General features: G+C 43.3%; 1 protein-coding gene across 19 annotated transcripts in view; it reads left to right on the forward strand.

Annotated features, from left to right (window-relative positions):
- scrib (scribble planar cell polarity protein) overlaps nucleotides 1–20,756 on the forward strand; it is a 69,607-nt gene that overhangs the window by 32,328 nt on the left and 16,523 nt on the right. For 13 of the 19 annotated variants that reach the window (XM_080489280.1, XM_080489264.1, XM_080489265.1 and 10 more), the window contains exons 5-26: nucleotides 414–470; nucleotides 815–878; nucleotides 1,983–2,057; nucleotides 2,263–2,407; nucleotides 3,594–3,712; nucleotides 3,848–4,047; nucleotides 4,389–4,555; nucleotides 4,963–5,090; nucleotides 5,210–5,335; nucleotides 5,525–5,710; nucleotides 5,809–6,177; nucleotides 12,672–12,761; nucleotides 12,845–12,922; nucleotides 13,032–13,349; nucleotides 15,389–15,469; nucleotides 16,921–17,163; nucleotides 17,905–18,015; nucleotides 18,097–18,390; nucleotides 18,478–18,666; nucleotides 18,828–18,947; nucleotides 19,704–19,760; nucleotides 20,343–20,399. In XM_080489280.1, coding sequence (XP_080345406.1) covers nucleotides 414–470; nucleotides 815–878; nucleotides 1,983–2,057; nucleotides 2,263–2,407; nucleotides 3,594–3,712; nucleotides 3,848–4,047; nucleotides 4,389–4,555; nucleotides 4,963–5,090; nucleotides 5,210–5,335; nucleotides 5,525–5,710; nucleotides 5,809–6,177; nucleotides 12,672–12,761; nucleotides 12,845–12,922; nucleotides 13,032–13,349; nucleotides 15,389–15,469; nucleotides 16,921–17,163; nucleotides 17,905–18,015; nucleotides 18,097–18,390; nucleotides 18,478–18,666; nucleotides 18,828–18,947; nucleotides 19,704–19,760; nucleotides 20,343–20,399 — 3,274 coding nt within the window. The remainder of the gene's footprint in view (nucleotides 1–413; nucleotides 471–814; nucleotides 879–1,982; nucleotides 2,058–2,262; nucleotides 2,408–3,593; nucleotides 3,713–3,847; nucleotides 4,048–4,388; nucleotides 4,556–4,962; nucleotides 5,091–5,209; nucleotides 5,336–5,524; nucleotides 5,711–5,808; nucleotides 6,178–12,671; nucleotides 12,762–12,844; nucleotides 12,923–13,031; nucleotides 13,350–15,388; nucleotides 15,470–16,920; nucleotides 17,164–17,904; nucleotides 18,016–18,096; nucleotides 18,391–18,477; nucleotides 18,667–18,827; nucleotides 18,948–19,703; nucleotides 19,761–20,342; nucleotides 20,400–20,756) is intronic. The other 6 variants (XM_080489276.1, XM_080489270.1, XM_080489271.1 and 3 more) reach the window with 2 other exon arrangements.

Below are 20,756 nucleotides of genomic sequence, written 5' to 3' on the forward strand. Positions count from 1 at the left end.
TTGTAGTTGGTTATAAATTCAGTATTCGGGTAATTTTAAAAAAGAGGGGGAAAAAAAGATTATCAGGAAAGTAAATTTCGTCAAAGCCGTTAAGACTCTCATCAGTGCAATCCTGAAAGCCCCCACCTCCGAGGGGGTCCTTGATACACGAGGAGATTTGAGTGGGTTTTCAAGGATTCAAGGAGTGTGATTCTGTTGCCCAATGGGCTCCCAGGCAGCTGGGCTCTGGGCTGTGGGCCACTGCTGTGCTCGGGCAGATGGAGGCGCCCCTCACCATGCCAGGCAGTCCAGACGAACAGACCCACCATCTGATTAACCAAGCTGCCTGTCCTTCCTCACCCCCCCCACCCCCACCCCCCCCATCTTCCCCCGTCGTCACTTTCCCTCTTTTCTTCCGCCTCTTCGTTTTGTAGTTTGGCTAATCTGGTGACGTTGGAGCTGAGGGAGAACCTGTTGAAGTCTTTGCCCACGTGAGTCTTCACCTGCCCTCTTCTGCATCTATACCGAGTAACGCGCACCTTCTTGGATGAAGAACACTCACTGTGATCTCTACCGCATTGTTTAACACACATACATACTGAGAGCACAAAAACCAGTTGAATTAAGGTTCTTTGCAACCTATTTTTTGAAAACATGCGTCTGATTTTTGAGGAACGCACAAATTACCGCCAGCTGCAAGTGTTTGAATGCATTCCTTACATATGTGAGAACTCCTGAGTGGATGGCATGTCATGACGGTATGCTAACCTCTGCTCCTTGTTCTTTCAGGTTGCATATTTGTGTGACTTAACCACTTGTGCTTATTGATGTGCAGGTCGCTCTCCTTCCTGGTGAAACTGGAACAGCTAGACCTGGGCAGCAATGAACTGGACGTTTTGGTAAAGTTGACAGTCATACTCTTTTTAGACATTTGATTGAGTGCAAATACCACTGAGTGCTGAAATAACACCTCTTCACCTGTGACACGTCTCACAAATATCCATCTTGCGTTTCCAGTACAGTAATTATGACCTAAATCACATGTTTACCTCACCAAACAGCACAGAGGTGGTGTGTCAGAGCCGAAGCCCTTCTTGCACTGCACTTCTGCAAAGGCTGTCAGCCTGGAAACGCCCACCTGTCTCAATAGGACAGGGTAAATAATGCCTCATGACCTGACAAGGGTGGAGGCAAACCAAACAGTTGATATCATGTTTAAGCCTTGCATGCACATCTGTGACAAGCAAATGTTCTTTTGACACACCTCTCTTTTTCCTCAATTGGCTCTGTTACACCTGTCACACCTTTAAGTGTAAAAGCATTGCAGGCACCAAAATAGAAACAACCAATTGGGGATGTAAAACTGTTGATTTATGAAGAGAACAGAAATTTGACATCCAGTCTAAAATCTTGCTGAGCGGAAAACTGTAAGTGCACTACACTAAGTCAAAGCTATACTTGAGGCCTGTCGAAGAGGCAGTTTGTGATTATTTGCAATAATTCAACCATGATTCGACTTCAGAATGCTTGCCGTGAAAACCTCCCAATATCTATTTTCATCAGGCTTCAAACTCTAAAAATGTGTTTTGTAAGGCTAAGTTGTCAAAATCATTTTAGTTCAGGGGCTTCATACAGCTCAATATAATCCTAAGTGGGCCACACCAGTAAGATGATTGCAAAATTAGCGTAGTACAAAAACATACAAAAAATGAAAATGTTTTTGAAGGAAAAATGATAATTTTTAACAATGTCTGTGCCTTTTTTTTTTTTATCTTGTTGAAATTAGTTGCATGCTAAAATGCATCTATCTTCTTTTTTTTTCATAATTTTTGAAACAGTGTTCCTCTTCAGACTTAATTTTAGGGAACAGTGTGTCTGCAGGTCAAAGTCTAGCAATAGGTTAACAAGCTTTGACTGCTATGCCTCAAGTGAACTTGATAACAAAATCCGCCAAACTTCCCCTCGTTCTCTCCAGCTTATTCTTCTTTTTTTGTTTTCTTAAGCCGGACACCCTCGGTGCCCTCCCCAACCTAAGGGAGCTGTGGCTCGACCGTAACCAGTTATCCTCATTACCACCAGTGAGTACAGATTTGTTTTTTCTCTCTTTTCTCTTTTCTTTTTTTTTGTTTTGCAAATGCTTTTTAAACTTGCGTTTCAAGCAGGAAGTGTCTCTTTTCTTGTGAAAACGCTCTAAAAATCCATGTAACTCATCCTCCCCCCTGCTCAGTTGCAACAAGTGACCATGCATCACAGTCGGTTGTGATTTACTGCATGTCTGTGCAGGAGCTGGGGAATCTCCGGAGACTGGTGTGTTTGGATGTGTCGGAGAATCGTTTGGAGGATCTTCCCGCAGAGCTGAACGGCCTCCTCGCTCTTACAGACCTGCTGCTCACACAGAACCTGCTGGAGGTCGTTCCAGACAGTATAGGTCAGAAATGTGGCCAGAAAACGTCTTTAAAAGAAACGCTAGGGTGGATAAAATAAATATTTCACTCCAGTTCCTACCCTGTGACGCTCCTACTTCATAATTGTCACAAAAAAGGGTTCTTATTTTTCTTTTTTAAGTTTATTTCTTTTGTATAAATAACTGGCTCATTAAGCACCTTTTGTTAACAAAATATGATCCTTTTGCTTCTTATTAGCTATAATTACATGGACCATAAGTAATCAGATTAAAATTGCTTCATGTAAACACTTATATGTGATTAGATGTCCTCTATCTGATTGAAATTATGATCACAAGAGGTGGTGTAACAGTTTTTAAAAAATCGAATCAAAGTGCGCACACACGACATGTCAGATTTCATCCCACGTTTTTTTTTTTTTTTTTAGCTTTGTGTGCTGCTCTTTATGTAACACTAACTTGTGAGTCTCTGGACACGGTGCTTTGGAAAACAAACATGGCAGTGGCAAAGCGCAACTGGTTGGTGCACGAGACAACGCTGCCACATCATGCAGCAAACTGCTCCGTGCTCGTCTCTTCTTGATTAAACTGACCAGAGCAAGTCCTTCCTTGGTGTTGCAGTTAGATAAGAAAGAAAAGGAGCTTCATTAGTCCAGCTGATAAATCCATCTTCAATACAGACGGGCTTCTGGGTAAAGCCGATGTGGGATTATTGTCCCTGTCACAAACACCCAGCGTCAGAGTGCAAAGCATTGTGGGATTGATCGACTGACTGATGAATGGGACCAATCTGATCACTTCTTTCAGTGTTCATGTAAATGAAACCAACTAATCTTTCATATGGAAAAAATTCAGTCAGATTGACATGCGATGGACCGTGTAAATGCAGCTAGTGAAAGTTTGCTATCTAATCATATTGTAGTATTGATTAAGTAAACACAAGAGCAGCCACCCGCTCTAGCTCAGATGGCTTCTGTTAAACCAGAACAACATCGCCCCCTACTGGACAAATAATGCCAATGAATAGTGGCGCAGTCTAACAAAAGCTTTGACCTTCTTCAATTTAATGATCTGACTTATTGGATGTATGCATTGATAAATATATGCGGGATTGAAAAGGAGGACATGAAATCATTTGTACCATATTTTGTGGTATTAGTGTTTTTCATATTGCAGCTTTTTGTTTAATGATGATGTTGTTTGTTTGCAGGTTCTCTGAAACAGCTGTCTATCCTGAAGGTGGACCAAAACAGACTCACCCAACTGACTGATTCAATAGGGGAATGTGAAAATCTCACAGAACTCGTCCTGACCGAGAATCTTTTACAGGTAGAGAGAAATGATTTACCCGCTCAAAGCCTGCACTGGCTACGATGGGAATTAAAAGGTCTTATTAAAAACAGTTAGGATTCATAATTGGTTACACTTAATGCCCCCCCCCCCCCCCCCCTCTTTTCTTGAAAGTCACTTCCTCGCTCGCTGGGCAAGCTGAAGAAGCTGACCAACCTGAATGTAGACCGCAACCGGCTGGGCAGCGTTCCCAAAGAGCTGGGTGGCTGTGCCAGCCTCAACGTTCTCTCGCTCAGAGACAACCGCCTGGGCAAATTGCCTGCTGAGCTGGCAGATGCAACCGAGCTGCATGTGCTGCATGTAGCTGGAAACAGGTACCATCACTTAACACCCCGACCTCTTAATGATACACAGCTGCCCTGCCAAGGTCATACGTCAAACCATTTGTGTTAATGTGATCAAAACCCACACTGCCAGATTTAAAGAGATTATGTGATGGATATTATGGTTTAGATAACTTCAAACCAAATACATCATTGTTCAATACTAACTTATTTAAGAGCATTTATACTGTTTTAAACATCAGCACAGCAGATTCAATTCAATGAATATACTTCCATTGTAGTTTCTGCATTTTATCATGATCTAATTTGACTATTTGAGAATCAGAAGTGAATGTTGTGGCTCATTTCATCTCATCTCTGCCTTCTTCCAGATTACAAAACTTGCCTTTCGCCCTGACAAACCTCAATCTGAAGGCCATGTGGCTCGCTGAGAACCAGTCGCAGCCCATGCTCAAGTTCCAGACGGAAGATGACGAGCAGACGGGAGAGAAAGTGTTAACCTGTTATTTACTGCCACAGCAGCCTTCACCAAGCTTAGGTGACTGAAAGAGCAAAGACGATTTTCATGTTTTTATCTAAATTGTCATTATACTGTGCAATCACAGTAATACTCAGAAACTCATCATTAATTCAATTATTTATATTTGTTTATCCCAAATGTTTTGCCTCACTAAACATTGATTTCTTACACTAAAGGTTTTTGACCATGGGATGTTATTTGACACTTTGCCCCAGATGTTATTTTGAGCAGACAATATTTTCATTCACCTGTAATTTTTCTCAGCACAATTTCCCTGGAATATAAAATATCACACTTTGTCACAAACAACTCAAAAAGTTTAGAAGGTTTTTACTGTCTTACGCTTACCTGGGCAGAAACTTGAGCCAATATAGCAGATGGTTTATTTAACATCTCCCTTCCTTTGCGTTGTCCTTTCCGTACAGAGAATCTGCTGCAGAACAGTGTGGACGACAGCTGGACAGACAGCAACCTCAATCGAGTGTCAGTCATTCAGTTCCAGGAGGAGACCAAGGCTGAGGAAGATGATGACGAGGCTGCAGCAGAGCGCAGAGTGAGGGAACAAGCCCATAGAGTGCCATATTCTTTTTTTTTTTTGTGTGATGTTGACTTTGACTCAAGCATCTCCCGTAAATGGGCTCTAAGGTTTGTTGTTTTCATTCTCCTCCTTAGGGCCTTCAGCGCAGAGCCACACCACACCCTAGTGAGCTGAAAGTGATGAAGAAGGTGATAGAAGAAAGAAGGAATGAAGCCTACTCCTCCAGACCTGATGGAGAAGAAGAGGCCTTTGACCCTCAGGTACATAAATCATACTGTGAAGCAGTTTTTAGTCCTGGCTGAATATGAGATATAAGTAATAAACACCTTTCTATGCCCAATCTTACCAAACAACAAAAAAGCATTCACAGAAATGTGTTTACTTCACTTGGTTTGTTTTACTGATGCAAAAAGATTCAGATTTTCTGAAAATAGTTTGGTTGTTTTCAGGAGAAACGGCTCAGTGACCTCTCCAACCAGAGTCACGACTCGCAGGTATCCAATAGCACGCTGTCGGCCACCTCCCACGAGGACAGGCAAAATGTGACAGCAGCCTCGCAGAGGGAAGACCTTGTGGATGGACATTTCCCTCAGGAAGAGGACGACCTGGATGAGATGGAGGTGGAATACATCGAGGTACAGCAATCGGAGGATCAGCGATTTAGATGCAAAAATAGAAAAATGAGGCACGCAATAAACAAAATATTTGTCTAAAATTTGTGTCCTTTCTGTAGCCCTCTGTGCACTTTGCCGAAGAGCCCATTATCCGAGGTGGGGATGAGGACGAGGAGGGTGATGGGGAGAATGGCGAGAGGAGTGACGAGGAAGACGAGAGGCCAGCTTTCCCCGCCGAGAAACAGCGGCTCATCAGAAAGGACACACCACACTACAAGAAGCACTTCAAAATCACCAAGCTGCCCAAGCCCGAGGCCGTGGCCGCGCTGCTGCAGGGCTTCAGCCCCGACAGCCTCGGCTCTCCGACCCAGGCTGCCGAGGACGAGCAGGATGACGAGGAAGAGGGGGATGTCGGCACCCCACAGCACTATCACAGGATAGAAGAGCTGGAGGACAACCGGCTTCAGGTCAACTCCAGTCAAGTAAAGGTAAAAGAGAGATACCCAGCACGGGCCGCATACATGAATGTAAGTTAGGATTAATATAATTTTACACTGTCACTTGTGTTCGTTTAAACATCCACATATGTGGTTCTGCAGAACACACAGGAAACAGAAAGGTTGATATACCAAAGCAGTACTTTAGGGTTGTTGTTTTTTTTTAATTTATCATAGTATGAATTTGTCTTGCTCATGCCGTCTTGTAAACATATGATACTATTTGCATTGAGCACTCTTACCATTCCAGAGGTTGCATTTGGTTTGGAAGCTTGGAGTGAGCTGCAAGCATTTAAGACGAATGTTGCATCGCATGCAGGTTCATTGTCAAAATGAAAACGCTTGCCCTTCGGGACAATATTTCTTCACGCTCATGAGTTGATGGGTCAAACTTTGAAGAGAAACACACAAACAGTACAACTTGGCTCACTTGGTTTCTCTTTGCTGTATCCCCCACAAAACTGAGAAGCCATTATCACCCTACCACAACCGTGAACTAAGATCTAAGACCCCACTTACTCTTGCTATTTCAATGTCTCTTGTATTCATACATGAATTACCTTGATGACATCTGGTATCAAAATGTCTAAATAAGATTTTTGAAAACTTGAAGATGTAGTATGCAGTCCTTTAGTAGTGACACTTTCATGTGTTAAGCAGCCGTCCTTATGTTTACAATGCAATTGGAACTAACTGCTTCCACCATCTATCTTTTTTATTTCTATATGTCCATTATTTAACCAGGAAGTTCCATTGAGACCACAATGTCTGGCCAAAGGAGCAGCCATTGCTCCACTGAGGACAGACTATAATCTCGACAGCCACACAATCACGTGGTGTAAAACAACTACAATGATTTAGCATGCTAATTTTGATTGCACAAAAAAATCTTTTAGATGATGTGACAGTTCTTATCTCGCGTCCTGTCATTGAAATGTCATTACATATTGAACTTATTAACAACAGGCGGAAACCTCCCCTGTCACCCTTCCAAGTGATCTGGCTTCTGTTGCACGAGATGTACAGCGAAGTTCTCGGCTTGTGATGGAAACTTCACATATGAACCCTCTTAACTCTGTGCTGTATGGCTGCCATTAGTTATACTACGTAGACATGCACTACAGCTCATCCCTACTGTAGAATCTGATTACTTACGGTGTCATGTGAATTTAAGTCACGTGTATGTTATGCATAATTTAGTGCCAGTCTGTCTTTCATATGGGTTCTAGTTTGGGATTTTTGACTCTTCTTTTACATTGGAAGTTTTAGTGGTCTTCATTTCAGTCCCAGAGATAAATAACACGTACCTGGTTATCACATCACAACATTGTGTAAGAGCAAGTCATTCAGCCATCATTGTGTTAACTGTTCCTCCTGCTGCTTCTCAATACACCATCTTGTGGTGCAAACTTGTATTGCAAGACTAAACAGGCTCGAGTTTGGTAGCTACACAAACGAGTGACGTCAGGACTGATGTTTTCTCATCCTACTTATTATTTGAAGTTACAATGATTTTACATTCAAACTCATTATCTTGCACCTTTAATCTGATCCAGCATTTTAGTTTATGACTTCAGTCTGATTAACCCAAATGCATTTTAATGCCAGGTGTATATGGGGTCAAAGAGATATAAAATCCCTCTCATAGGACAGATCAGAAGAGCGAATCATACCTGAGATGCTTATTTTGATTACTTCAGCTTTTCTTGCACAACACTGACCCAGTTCGGTACTAAGCTTTTCACCAATATCAAGCCGCTACTGGTTTAATTAAATAATGTCATTTTCACATTCTGCTTTGATAACGTGTGTGTGTGTGTGTGTGTGTGTGTGTGTGTGTGTGTGTGTGTGTGTGTGTGTGTGTGTGTGTGTGTGTGTGTGTGTGTGTGTGTGTGTGTGTGTGTGTGTGTGTGTGTGTGTGTGTGTGCGTGCGTGCGTGCGTGCGTGCGTGCGTGCGTGCGTGCGTGCGTGCGTGCGTGCGTGCGTGCGTGCGTGCGTGCGTGCGTGCGTGCGTGCGTGCGTGCGTGCGTGCGTGCGTGCGTGCGTGCGTGCGTGGAAGTATGACTGCAGTCCGCTTGAGAGAATCAAAGTCTTTTTAAATAATTAGAATTTTCTGCAGAAACACAATGAAATCAGTTGATTTACCAATTCTCACTATAGAGGTCCTATTTTTATTTTTTTATTTTTAACACCGCAATCATCTCTCCAAATCTGTTTTGTGTGTGTTTTATGGATGTGGGTTGTTTGTGTGGTTGAACTCGGACCAACCAGAACATATACTGGCAGAGCTGGGAACGTAAGATCAACAAGTCTTGTCATAACTTTATGGATTGCGTAAATGATTGTAGAGAGACTTTTTGGTTCTCATAAATCACAGTCAGTAAAATTAAGTACGAGTAATAGTGTCATTTCTTTGGGAGGACTTCCTATAGAGGATTTTTTTGTGTCATCTTAAAGATTTGTTTTAAATAGATACTTTCTATATAGTCTGTCCCTCGATGGGTCAATAATTGTTTGAGGTGTTTTTAGTTTCGGGAGGAGAGGTGCTACTGGTGGTGTGTTTGGGTTCGGGAGCTTTTGCCTTCTTGTGTCTGCTCTCTCTACACTGTAGCTCCGCTCCTTGGTCTTGTCTTTCCACCTCTGCCTGTATTTGCTTGTGGTGGCTGGGGAGTGAGTGTGCGACCTCACTTCTGCTTCATGGTTGTCCATCCCAGTGGACTTTTAAAGTCCCACAACCTGAAGGCAGACAGTGGGTTTCGAGGCTGTTCGGAGAAATTTCTGTGCGCGTGTGTGTATTTATGTGTATGCGTGTGTGAGCATATTTTTATTTTTGGCCTGACTAATCCGCATGCCTCTTGCTGGTTCCTGTCCTAACAGGGGGTGTCATTTGATCAAGTCAATAATCTGCTGATTGAACCTGCTCGAATTGAGGAGGAAGAGGTCTGTACCTACTGTTTCCCGTCCAATCTGTCTCTCCGTTCCTCACTCATCCGTCCACCTTTACTCAGAGGTGGCGAACACCCCCCCTCCCCGCCTCCCTCCCCCCCAAATTTTTTTTTAAAATACAGCTTTAATTAAAACCAATCACAAGTGAACCCATCATCAGTCATTACAAGAGGGTCAGTGTGGCAGAACCTGGACGAAGGACTGAAGTACAGCTACAAATCAATTGTAATTGTTTTGTTGGCAGCTGACTGGACACCCAACCCTTTACCAGTTTGGTAATAATAAGCTTAATGAGTGTCTGTGTGCATCTTTGGGTCAAAAGCAGCTTTTGTTTGGACGGCGTTAAGTCACAAAGGTGCAATTATAACTGATAACACTGTTTATGGTTTAGTTATAAAGTTAAATGGTATGCGTTCCAGTGGAAAACCTAGATTTAAGTACCAGTGGCCCAGATTTCAGAGTGAAAGCTTCTACCTATCCAAATGCTCTTAACCAAAATTAGCAACCTAGCGGGAGATTGCATTCATGCATCATGTGATTTTAAGGGCTATAATGTGAGTTTGGCTTTCAATGTCTGTGATGCACCAGTGGTACTTGTAATATATATATATATATATATATATATATATATATATATATATATATACTGTATGTATATTTTAAATCAAATAATTTTGTATCTTTAGTCTGATCTGCTTGTGAATTTTAATCACTCAGAAATAGTTTAATTTGTTCCCTCCCTCACAAATGGATACAAAATGGACAAAGTAAGGCATCAGAAATATCGAAAAGTTTGTTTCCTAATTATTTGATCACATTTTGACATTTCAATCGATATCAATTATAAATGAACTGTTAACATGCAAAGTTACACAGAACTGTCATGTTTAATCTTTTTGTTTGTTCATCCATTGATTAAACACGGCACTGTAAACACTGAGAACCGGCACCTGGTGTGAGGCTGTGTCCACATCAGTGTACATACAGTCCTCTCTGCACGTTGTACAGGAAGGCTAAGCTTACCAATGTTAGTTTAAAGCAACTTTGCATATACAAAATGATCTGAAACAAAGCAAGCACAACATGTTATTTGTAGGAAAGCTTTAAGTTTTTATGTAAATGTCTCCTTGATGCACACAGTTGTTTTATCCATACTGAGGTGACCTTTATCTCCACAGCAGTGGTTTTCAGTGTGTGGGCAGGCCTCTCCTAACTGGAAATAAAGGGCAGTAACAGAAAAACCTTAGGGCCATGGAAGATGCCTTTTCATAGCTTTATATTTAGCTTTTTATTTTTGAGTAGAAACTCACTTATTATAAAACTTACATTTTAAGAACTGAATTTACCATAAGTGTGATCGGGGGAAAAAATGTGTCAACAATAATATTCTGCAATGTGAAAAACATTCAAATCCGACATTCAACCAAATCTGACTAATTACTTCCAGACAAAGCGTTTGTGGAGTGAAAGATTGAGGGCCTCCATCTGGTTCAAGCTCTGTGAGAAGAAAGTTCATCCTACCACACTTTGAAAACCTCCCGCTCTGAAGAGTGGACACCTCTGTTTAATTTTCCTTTGGCCATGTCACGTGACCGTTGTGGATGCTCCAATGTGCTCCACCTGTGACTATGCACAGAGTCCAGCATCAGGTTCTGGCACGCTTCACCTCTCCTGTCTCTCCTCTGCTTCTGCTGCTTCGCTCCTTTTCTACTACTGCCCACGCTGTGTTGCCCTGGAATGAATGGGCTGATGCACTGTGACGAGGCAAAGCTACTCTTATCAACTCCCTCTAGGTTTTCCTTCAGCCGACAGGTCTGCAGAGATGCATTTTAACTCGGCTAGCGAGCAGGAGAAAGCTACGGATGAATTAAATGTCCTAGTTAAATTTTTAAAGTGTAAATTGTTTCACTGTTTGTTGAATCTTATTTTCATTATCTTTTGTAGATTTGTTTTTCATGTGATTTGCATTAGAAAATGTCTGAAAGGGTTTCGAATGATCCACTTTTACTCTTTAGTTTATGTGAAGAAAGGGTTTTCTCTCTTTTCAGGCAATACTTTATTTAAAAGGGACTTATTATTTCTGCTTTCTGAGGTTTTTTGTTGATACTCCTGAGCTTGATTTGGGGGTGGAAATACATGTTTACTGGGTTAGCCTCTGTCTATTCAAGGTTTCTATTTGCAAAACTTTTTTTTCTTCAATTTTTTTTTTAATTTCCAGTGTCTTGCAAACCTCTCTCTTTTCCATCAGCAGCAGAAATCTAGAGGCCATGGTGATGATACTTCACAACAACTGATTCATAAATGTTGGTCTGTTGAGAGAGATAAAAAAAAAGCCTCATCCTAACAGGAGTTTGGCTTTTTACAGCGTATCGCTCCCAACCACCTGGGAACAGTTGGAGTTTACCATAACCTGCACTCAGCCATAAATTGTTACTTAGCGTGAGACAAAACATGTCGCACAAGAGTTTGGGTGTTGTGGATGGTTAAGCTCTGTTAGGGGTCAACGTCTCACACTTTTCAGAATCCCTGATATAAGCTGAGGTCTTTTCAGGCAGTCTGAGGGTTCACAGTGGTTTAAAGCCCGGGCTCTTTTACTTACTGAGATTAGTTCAACATGTAGGGTCACTTTACTGTCAAACACTTTGATAAAAACATTTTACTAAGAAGTAAATACGGACAACATGTCAACTGTGCTCCTTGCAGAGCAATCAGGGGTCACAAACACCACCATACTTGGTGTGTTACTATAGCAACAGCGCTCGTCTTTAAGAGCGGAGCAGGTTGGTTTGTGACAAGAGGAGCAAGAACATTTAGGACTTGAAGTCTACTTTGTATCAGAAATTACAGGAAAGTGTAATGGGTCCCTTTTAACTAAAAATGCCATCTCATTGAAATATGAGTAAAGAGAGTTAAGTTCTGTAAACATTTACACGTTTAGAGAACTTGACCTTGAATTGTCCCCACATCCACGTCCAGCATGTGGTCGTATCTCTGATGTCCCCCTTCTCCCTTCCACCTGCATCTCATTTGTCTCCATCCTCCCTCTTTTTGCATGGCTTGCCAGTGTACAGACAAAAAAAAAAAAAATTCTATTACAACATGCTAGTGTTTATTTCACTTGTTATACACAGTACATGTTTAATAAGGCGACTGTGAGTAGTAAGAGGACATCAGACTTTATGGTTGTTCTGTTTCTGTCTAATGTCAGTTCAGCGTTTGCTGATTGATGATTTATGCTTTCCCGGCACAAAATCATTCACCTTTCACTTAAACTGACATCAGGCTCCTCACAAGCCAGAGTCATCCCATCACAGGATGCAACACTGACTGACGCCACCTTCTGGCATTAAAGAGAGAGGTCACCCACAACGTAGTTCACTAAGCCATCTGAAGATTGGAAGAAGGGGAAAAAAAAGAAAAGCCATCAACTTTAAATTTGAAGACAAATTAAAACAGTTGTGTGTTCACCTCTCTCTTGACGTGCCCTGTGGTGAGTTTTCATTATTAGTTTCGTTGACACGCCCCTCCTCGACTTGCAGCACACCTTGAACATTCTCCGACAAACAGGCGGCCTGGGTATCAGCATTGCTGGAGGAAAGGGATCCACACCTTACAAAGGGGATGACGAGGTGAGAAGGATGCCTAGACTTAGCAGAGGTTAAAGGACAGTAACATACTGTAGAAATTAAGTATTCTTTTTATATGCTTTTAGGGGATCTTCATTTCTAGAGTTTCTGAAGACGGTCCAGCCGCCAGAGCAGGGGTTAAAGTAGGAGACAAACTCCTTGAGGTGAAAATATGCAGAATTTGGATGTGACTATAAATGCATGTTTATACCGTGTAGAAAATATATGTCATGACACAACCTGAAAAGTCAATCCGTCTTCAATCTGCTGAAGGTAAACGGGGTAGATCTCCACGAAGCAGAGCACCACACGGCAGTGGAGGCCCTTCGAAGCTCCGGTGCATCTGTTTCAATGACTGTGCTGCGGGAACACATGGTGGAGCCGGAGAATGCCATCACCACCACGCCGCTGAGGCCCGAGGACGATTACTTCCCACGAGAGAGGCGGAGCAGCGGCATCGCCTTCAACATGGAGGGTAGTCCCTGCGGGCCCCGGCAGCGCTTCTCCACCTGCCTGATCCGCAACGACAAGGGGCTCGGCTTCAGCATCGCTGGAGGCAAAGGCTCCACCCCATACCGCACCGGAGACACGGTGAGATGGAGGAAACATCCGCCGCCCCTCTCTCAGGCGACTGCGATGTGTAACAGCTTGACAAAAGCAGGAGGAAGATGTTGTTTCCCGCAGGTTCCACATCAGTGCTGTAATGTTTAGTTCTTTGTCACCCCGGTTCAGTTTCAGGAGCTTGGCATTTTTGTGTACTTTGTGGTCTTTCTGGGTGTCCTTCAGCTTTCTTGCACAGTGCAGAGACATGCAGGTTAAGTTAATTGACTGTTTTGATTTGCTTGAAAACAAATGAGAGCGTGGATGGACATTAATTAAAAGTCTGCCTAGAGTGGGATGAACTGTCCAGGGATGTACGTTTTCTCATATTGTCTGATGGGTTTGGTTCCAGACTCTTAGAATCCTAAGTCGATTAAAACAGGTGTATAAAATGGATAGTTACTTCAGAGTTACTCAGTTTTACTTTAACACACCATGAGATATGGCACATCTCTTGTATAACACAAATCAATATGCACTGTCCCTTGAAGGCAGTGACTTATGACAGTTTACACACATTATTTAAAGCTTAGTATCGAGGTGCAAACCTGAAGAGTGGAGTCAGTAATGGATTGAGATCATTGGATTTACTTCAAGGAGAAATCTGATCTACAGCTGCAGTCGCAATCCATCATACAGTAACCACATGGCCTAACTAACGAAGGCATTAGCGGGCGGGGTCATAGAAATTGGGGAAGTGAATTCACAATATGTTTGTAGTGACTGTCTCACAGTCTCAGATCTGTCTTTTAACACCGTCTACTCTGTCCGCCACGTTTACAGTCATCACCAGGGCGACGGAGATATGAATAGCCAGCCTTGACACTTGATCGGTCCGCTCTGGCTGGTCAGGGTGAGAGGAGTATTTGCGCCAAAGCATTACTGCTGTACAGCTCACGCAGCACAAGGAGCCCAGAAAGAGGAAAGGACTCATAAAATCATGATTTAGGCAGGTGCCACTGTAAGTCTCGCCCCTCTTTCAAAAGCCTTTTGAAACTGATGCAGTGACTTGCCTGCTTGTCAGTTAAGCTGAGGTGTGGTGGACTGTACTCCTGCATGTGTTTACATGTTGTGTTGGTGGGAAACAGGCCGGCGGCCCGGCTGGGCTTTATTTGCTTCAACACGTCGTGTAATTTGTCTGAGCAAACAGGTACAGTTTGTCTCGAGGGTCATGCTCTTTAATGAGCTGCAGGCACTTTGAAGGTTAATGTATGCTAATGATCAGTCGTTCAGGTGTGTGCAAGGAGCCGTGTGTTCATGTTTTCACTCTTATACCAAAGCTTTGTGATATTTCGGTGCATGTGAGCAGTAATGACGGAGACAGAAGTCCTGCTTTGGGCTCCGATGCTCACTGTGGGATATCACATGCTGCCTGAATAGTAACTCCCTTACTAACCAGGCTCACAGTTAGCACACTGATTCATCACAGCATTGCAGTCGGTTGCACCAGACCTGTGATTTAGTACGCAGTGCTCTTGGGAGAAAACCATTTTGTTTACAAGAAAGAAAGAAAGAAAAAAACCTCTGGGGGAAAAAAAATCATCTAGCATTTAGGATCGAGCAGATATAAAAATGTATGAAAAACCTCATTTGAACCTTGTTTTTGTTTTGTATAATAGATAGTCATTGCTCACAATAAGTGCTTTTTTTCTGATTTGTTAGATTGTTTGAGGTTTTCAGTTTTCTACTGTACATTTTCTAAAATTCAAAACAGATATAATGGTAACACTGATAGACATCAACCAGTTAATTTTTACTTCATTCCGTTGCTTTTTATTTAAATAGGCAGAATGTGAAGTATTAAAAATCGAAGTGCATGTTTAAAAAAGAAAAGTCTGAAATAAGAATAATGTTTCTTCATCTTAGTTGATAAACTGTAACAGTGTGTGCTTAAGCTTTTTGTCTTGGCAGTGCAGACTGAGGGGCCAGATAACATTTACATTTGCCCTTTGCTTCATAGAAGCATGAAAAAGACAAAGTAGCTCAAAAGCTTGTTTAAAGGTAAGAATGTTTCTTCTGTGCGGTTTCAGGGAATCTATATCTCTCGTATCGCAGACGGCGGAGCGGCGCACAGAGACAGCACACTGCGTGTGGGTGACAGGGTGATCTCTGTGAGTACTGCCATCCCTCACAAACCATGGATTACAAACACATGTCAATATTTCACTTTTGTTACTTGTGCCCACATCACTGCTTTAATCACACAAGTCGAGTCCTGCCGTGTCTAAGAAAGATCAGACTAACTTGCTTCGATTGAAATGCAGAAAATTAAGTTGCACGCGTTGGATTTCACACTCGCGCCATATTCATGAGTTTATCAGACATATTACTAACACGATCCTCACGCCAGCACCAACATGCAGCCTGATTTGGTGCAATCTCTGTAGATCTTTTTGGTAAATAATGTAATATTGACGTTCTCTGCATGACCCACATTCGCTGTCTGCTTCACGTAGTTGAAGCTCAGCTTTGTTCTGCTGTTTCTTCCTGCATATTAGTTTTGTTTTTATCCAGTCACCCTCATCCAACTCTTTAAACATCTGCATTTCTGTGATCAAATGGACGATGATTGAAATGAACTCTTCCTGTAGCCGCTCTGTTTCTTCACTGCAGATCTCTTGAATGACACAAACTTTTCCTGAATGATCCTGTAACCCTTCTTCCTGGGTTTCCTCTCATTTTCCTTGGCAGTATTGCTTTTGCCTCTGTTCTTTCTCTCTCTCTCTCACCCTCTCTCCTTGTGCATGCTTACTTGCATCTTCTTGCCTGTGTGGTGGTGGGTACGGTGTGGGGGCGGTGGTGCGGCTGAGCCTGCCGCCCTGCTGCTGCGGTAGATGTGTTGCAACCACCGCAGCAGCGGTGGCGGCAGTGTGATCAGCCTCTGGTAAGAGCTGGTACTGTCGGGTCAGCGCTGATGTCTGCTTGTCGCAGTGGAGTGCACTTTTTAAGAATGTGCATGCCTGAAAGCAACACCCATGTATTTGATCCTTAAAGCAAATGCAAACCAATCGAAATAGTCACTAAACGGTGTCCCACAGACTTTTGACTTCCTTGTTTGCCTTTGTTCACTTAAAATAAAACACTTCTACTTGTTTTAAGTATGCAAAGGCAAGTAAAGGTTGGAAGGGGTTCTACTGAATACATTACAAGATAATTCATGGGATCAGTTTAGGAAGTTTCATGACAAAATTAGTTTTGCTTGCTTGCAGCTTTTCTCCCTGAAGGAGTCTCTGTCTGCTTAAATTTCCTGCTGCAACCTGCTTTTACCACCGCTCTCTCTTTTGATCTTCAAGTTCTTGTTACTCTGTACGGGTGTTGGTGTCTTCTTCAAATAACAATACTCACTCTGGTACATTCAGAAGGAAAATCTTGATTGGTAATCTGAATGTTTTAGATCTTCAATACTCCAGTTTTGGGTGATGAGAAGCAGAAACTCTTGGCAGCATGTCCTTTCCCAGCATGCCTTTGTTTTCAACCATTCACATTGTGCCGGTGGTAAATTATCACTAGGAGCATTCTGGTGGGCTCATACCCTCCGTGGTTGGTTTTACTGTTGATCCAGATCAATGGTGTAGACATGACAGAGGCCAGACATGACCAGGCAGTAGCGCTCCTTACCGGCACCTCCCCCACCATCGCCCTCCTGGTAGAGCGAGACCCACATGCCCCGGGGGGCTCTCCAGGCCAATCTCGGGCACGAGCCCACTCCCCACCACCCCCCGAGCCGTCAGACTCTCCGGACCAGGAGGAAGATGGTCTCTCCCTGCACGGGAACCACCGGTTGGAGGATGAGTACCCCATCGAGGTGAGATTGGAGACAAAGTTGTCTTCTATTTTTAGTCGGTCAAGCTGTAGAAACCTCGTTGAAGCAGTGAGCATTAATGTTTGTTTATGTGGCCCCCGCTTCCCTAATGCTGTCCAGTTCCAGAAAAGATGGTGCATGGTATGAAGGCTTGGTCTGATTTCAGTAATGCTTCACGCTGTAGTCTGTTATCAGTCCCCCTCAGTGCCACCCATAGTGACATAGTATACTCTACATTTATGTGGTAGGATCCTGTTGTACTGTATTAAACTATATTACTTTGAAGACTGTTACATGTGGCCTTTAAATACTGTATTGGTCTGAATATAAGATGACTCTGATTATAAAACAGACACTCCCCCTACTCTCCAGTCTGCAGATGTCACTTTAAAATGCAGTATTTCCAGGTGATTGATTGACTCGCCAGCTTCTGTAGCGCGTTTGTTTGTCCCCTCTGTATGATCACAAAGTTTATCATGTGCCATAGGCGTTTGACTGACTCATTCAGGTGTCTGCAGATCACATCAACATTTTTTTTGGTGAGGCATGGAGCGTTTGTTATGCAAGACGTGGGATAATGTTAATATGAGTATTAGACTGCCAATGAGATGACCTCACTTTTTCTGACCAGTTTTCAGGGGAAAAGGCCTCTTGTGTTCATACCAATGCAATATTTGACTTCTCTCAAACTAGATTAGGAGCCCTTTCCACAATCTGCAATCTAAATCCACTGCCTTCTAACAGGAGGTGAATCTGATGAAGTCCGGTGGTCCTCTCGGCTTGAGCATAGTGGGAGGCAGCGACCACGCCAGCCACCCGTTTGGCATCAATGAACCTGGGGTTTTCATATCAAAGGTAGAGCCTTGACAGACAGTTACTTGTTTTTCTCGTCCCCAGAACATACAATGTCTTACTGACTGTGCTACATTCCCCCAGGTGATTCCTCACGGCCTGGCGTGCCAGAGCGGACTCCGTGTTGGAGACCGGATATTGGAGGTGAACGCCATCGACCTGCGACATGCCACACATCAGGAGGCTGTGCGCGCCCTGCTGGCCAATAAGCAGGAGATCCGTATGTTGGTACGGAGGGACCCTTCCCCACCCGGGATGCAAGAAATTATGATCCAGAAGCAGCCGGGAGAAAAGCTTGGCATTAGCATTCGCGGAGGGGCCAAAGGTCACGCTGGAAACCCCTTTGACCCCACGGATGAGGGCATCTTCATCTCTAAGGTGTTAAAACTGCAGGAGTGCTGCTACATTGCTCAGAGTGATCAACTTGAGACACATGAAGTGCTCAGTTTTGACTTGTGTGTTCAGGTGAGTTCAAGCGGAGCAGCAGCAAGAGACGGACGGCTGGAGGTCGGCATGCGTATCCTGGAGGTGAACAACCACAGCCTGCTGGGCATGACGCACACGGAGGCGGTGAGAGTGCTTCGGGCTGTCGGGGACTCTCTGGTCATGCTGGTGTGTGACGGCTTTGACCCTCACAAAGTGGCTGCTGTAGAGGTGAGGTGTATTTTGACGTTTAGTTATTATTGATACAAGTGTTGCCTTCATGTTGTCGGCGATTGAAATGCCATGTTTAGATCATTTTGCTTCCATTTGCTCAAAAGAACCTCCTTTGAATCACACTTTTGAACAGTGCTCTCTATTTTATTTATTTCCAGGCGTCCCCTGGCACCATTGCCAACCCATTTGCTGGTAGCATTGTACGCAAAAACAGTATGGAGAGCATCTCTTCGATCGACCGAGACCTGAGCCCAGAGGAGATGGACATTATGCAGAAGGTAATAGAATCAAGAAAGAGGTCACTTGAAATATGTCATGAAATCTGTTTTCTGCATTGCGTGTAATTCGCATCGCTATCATGAAATCACACAAGATTAGAAGGTTAAAAAGTTCATTGTAAAATCACAGAGTCATGCAGGTTTATCAACCTCATGTTTTGTTTATTCTCCTGCTTGCTCAGCTTGTTTGTCCTTTGTACATCTATTGATTAGCAGCTGGTAGCAGCACTCAGATTGTTTCATGCTATGTGTGGTCTGACAACCATGACAGCAGTTGTCTGTGAACCCCTCTCACTATCCAACATAAGACCACAGATTTGAAGTCAAAAATATTTTCACACTCGGCCCTGTTCTATCTTTGCCAAAATCGCAGTGTTTATTGACTTCATAGTTCTTTTTAGGTACAAAGTTCAGTTTGTCTATCATCTAAATCAAACACTTCTCAATTTAAACCAACACATGAGTCAAATGCTACAAAAATTCGGTCCTAACATTTCTCTGCTGGTCCAGTTTTGAAGGCCAGTACATAAAAATGCGCCAACACAGTTGTTGTATTTTGTCCCGATTAGCTTTTGGGAGAGTGCCCGCACTAAAGGAATGTCAGGGGGTCTGCTGGTTTACTGAACACTGTTGTTCCTCTACACACATTTTAGATCGATGGGCTGTTTCTCACAAACACCTCTCTCAGCTCAAACCGTCAGGTTTCCAGGACGGGCAGTGGTTGTTGTTATGTCCCTAAATCTGTCTCTTCTTCAGGAGTCTGAAATGGTGAGAGAGACATCGCAGTGGGAGCGAGAAGAGATGGAGAAAGTGGTAAGTGGGACAGGGAATCCACTCCTGTTGTGGGAAAGCTAAAAGTGAACTAGTTTTGATTGAAGTGAATCGTTCCACATAAAGTTCAAAAGGTTGTTTTTTTTTACCTTGGAGCTGGAAACAAGCCTGCTTTAGAGTGAGACGCTCGTGTTTGTGTGTTATCGGATGAAAGAAGCTTCTCGTCTGTGTGGGTATTGTGTTTGAAAGAACTATTCCTGCAATGTCCCGCCTTGCATGCAGTTTCTGCTCTCATAGCTAATGAGTAGAATACTTTCTAATGTGTGTGGATTCTATCCTTTTCTTTCCCTTTCTGTTTCTGTTTCTCTCTCTCTCTCTCGTCTCTTCTTTCCTCTCGGTGTGTTTGGTGTGATCTAAAATCATCCAATCATCCCATCTTCATTCCTCCTCACCACTGTTTGTTTCCCCACATCACGTCCCCGCCATGACACTCCTTTCTTCCTCCGGAAATCGTCCACTTTTCCATTTCACCCCATCATCGCATTACTGTGTGTGTGTGTGTCTGTGTGTGGGTGGCTTTCCTCTCTGCTGTCCTTTGCTCCTCCTCTCCCTCTCCCGGTGAAGGAGCGTATGCGCTTGGAGCGTGAGGAGGCAACTCGCCTGCTAGAAGAGGAGACGGAGGTGAGACACTCCTCGTCGGTAGCTCCTCGGATGAACTTCACGCCTGTGCAGCGCTGCAGTTTAGCCACAAACGCATCAGAACTGCTGCCGCAGGATTTCTCCGTGCGACTTAAAACATTTCCACATACATTCCTCCTCATCTTATTTGGCACGTTTACGTTTACTTTGGCAGTCTCCTGGCACCCAGGCAGGTTTCTAGTTGATATAAAAGTTGAAACAAAGATATTCAGCGGGGTGTGTCCGGGTAAATATACCTGTATGTGGACAATGCCTGCAGGATAGTCAAGATACTGTGTTTGCAATAAAGAAACTTCCAAAATGAAGATTCTAGTTTAACTTAATTCCATATTAAATGTT

Source organism: Lipophrys pholis (assembly GCF_963383615.2).
Source record: "Lipophrys pholis genome assembly, chromosome: 20".
In the NCBI taxonomy this organism is placed as follows: Eukaryota; Metazoa; Chordata; class Actinopteri; order Blenniiformes; family Blenniidae; genus Lipophrys; species Lipophrys pholis.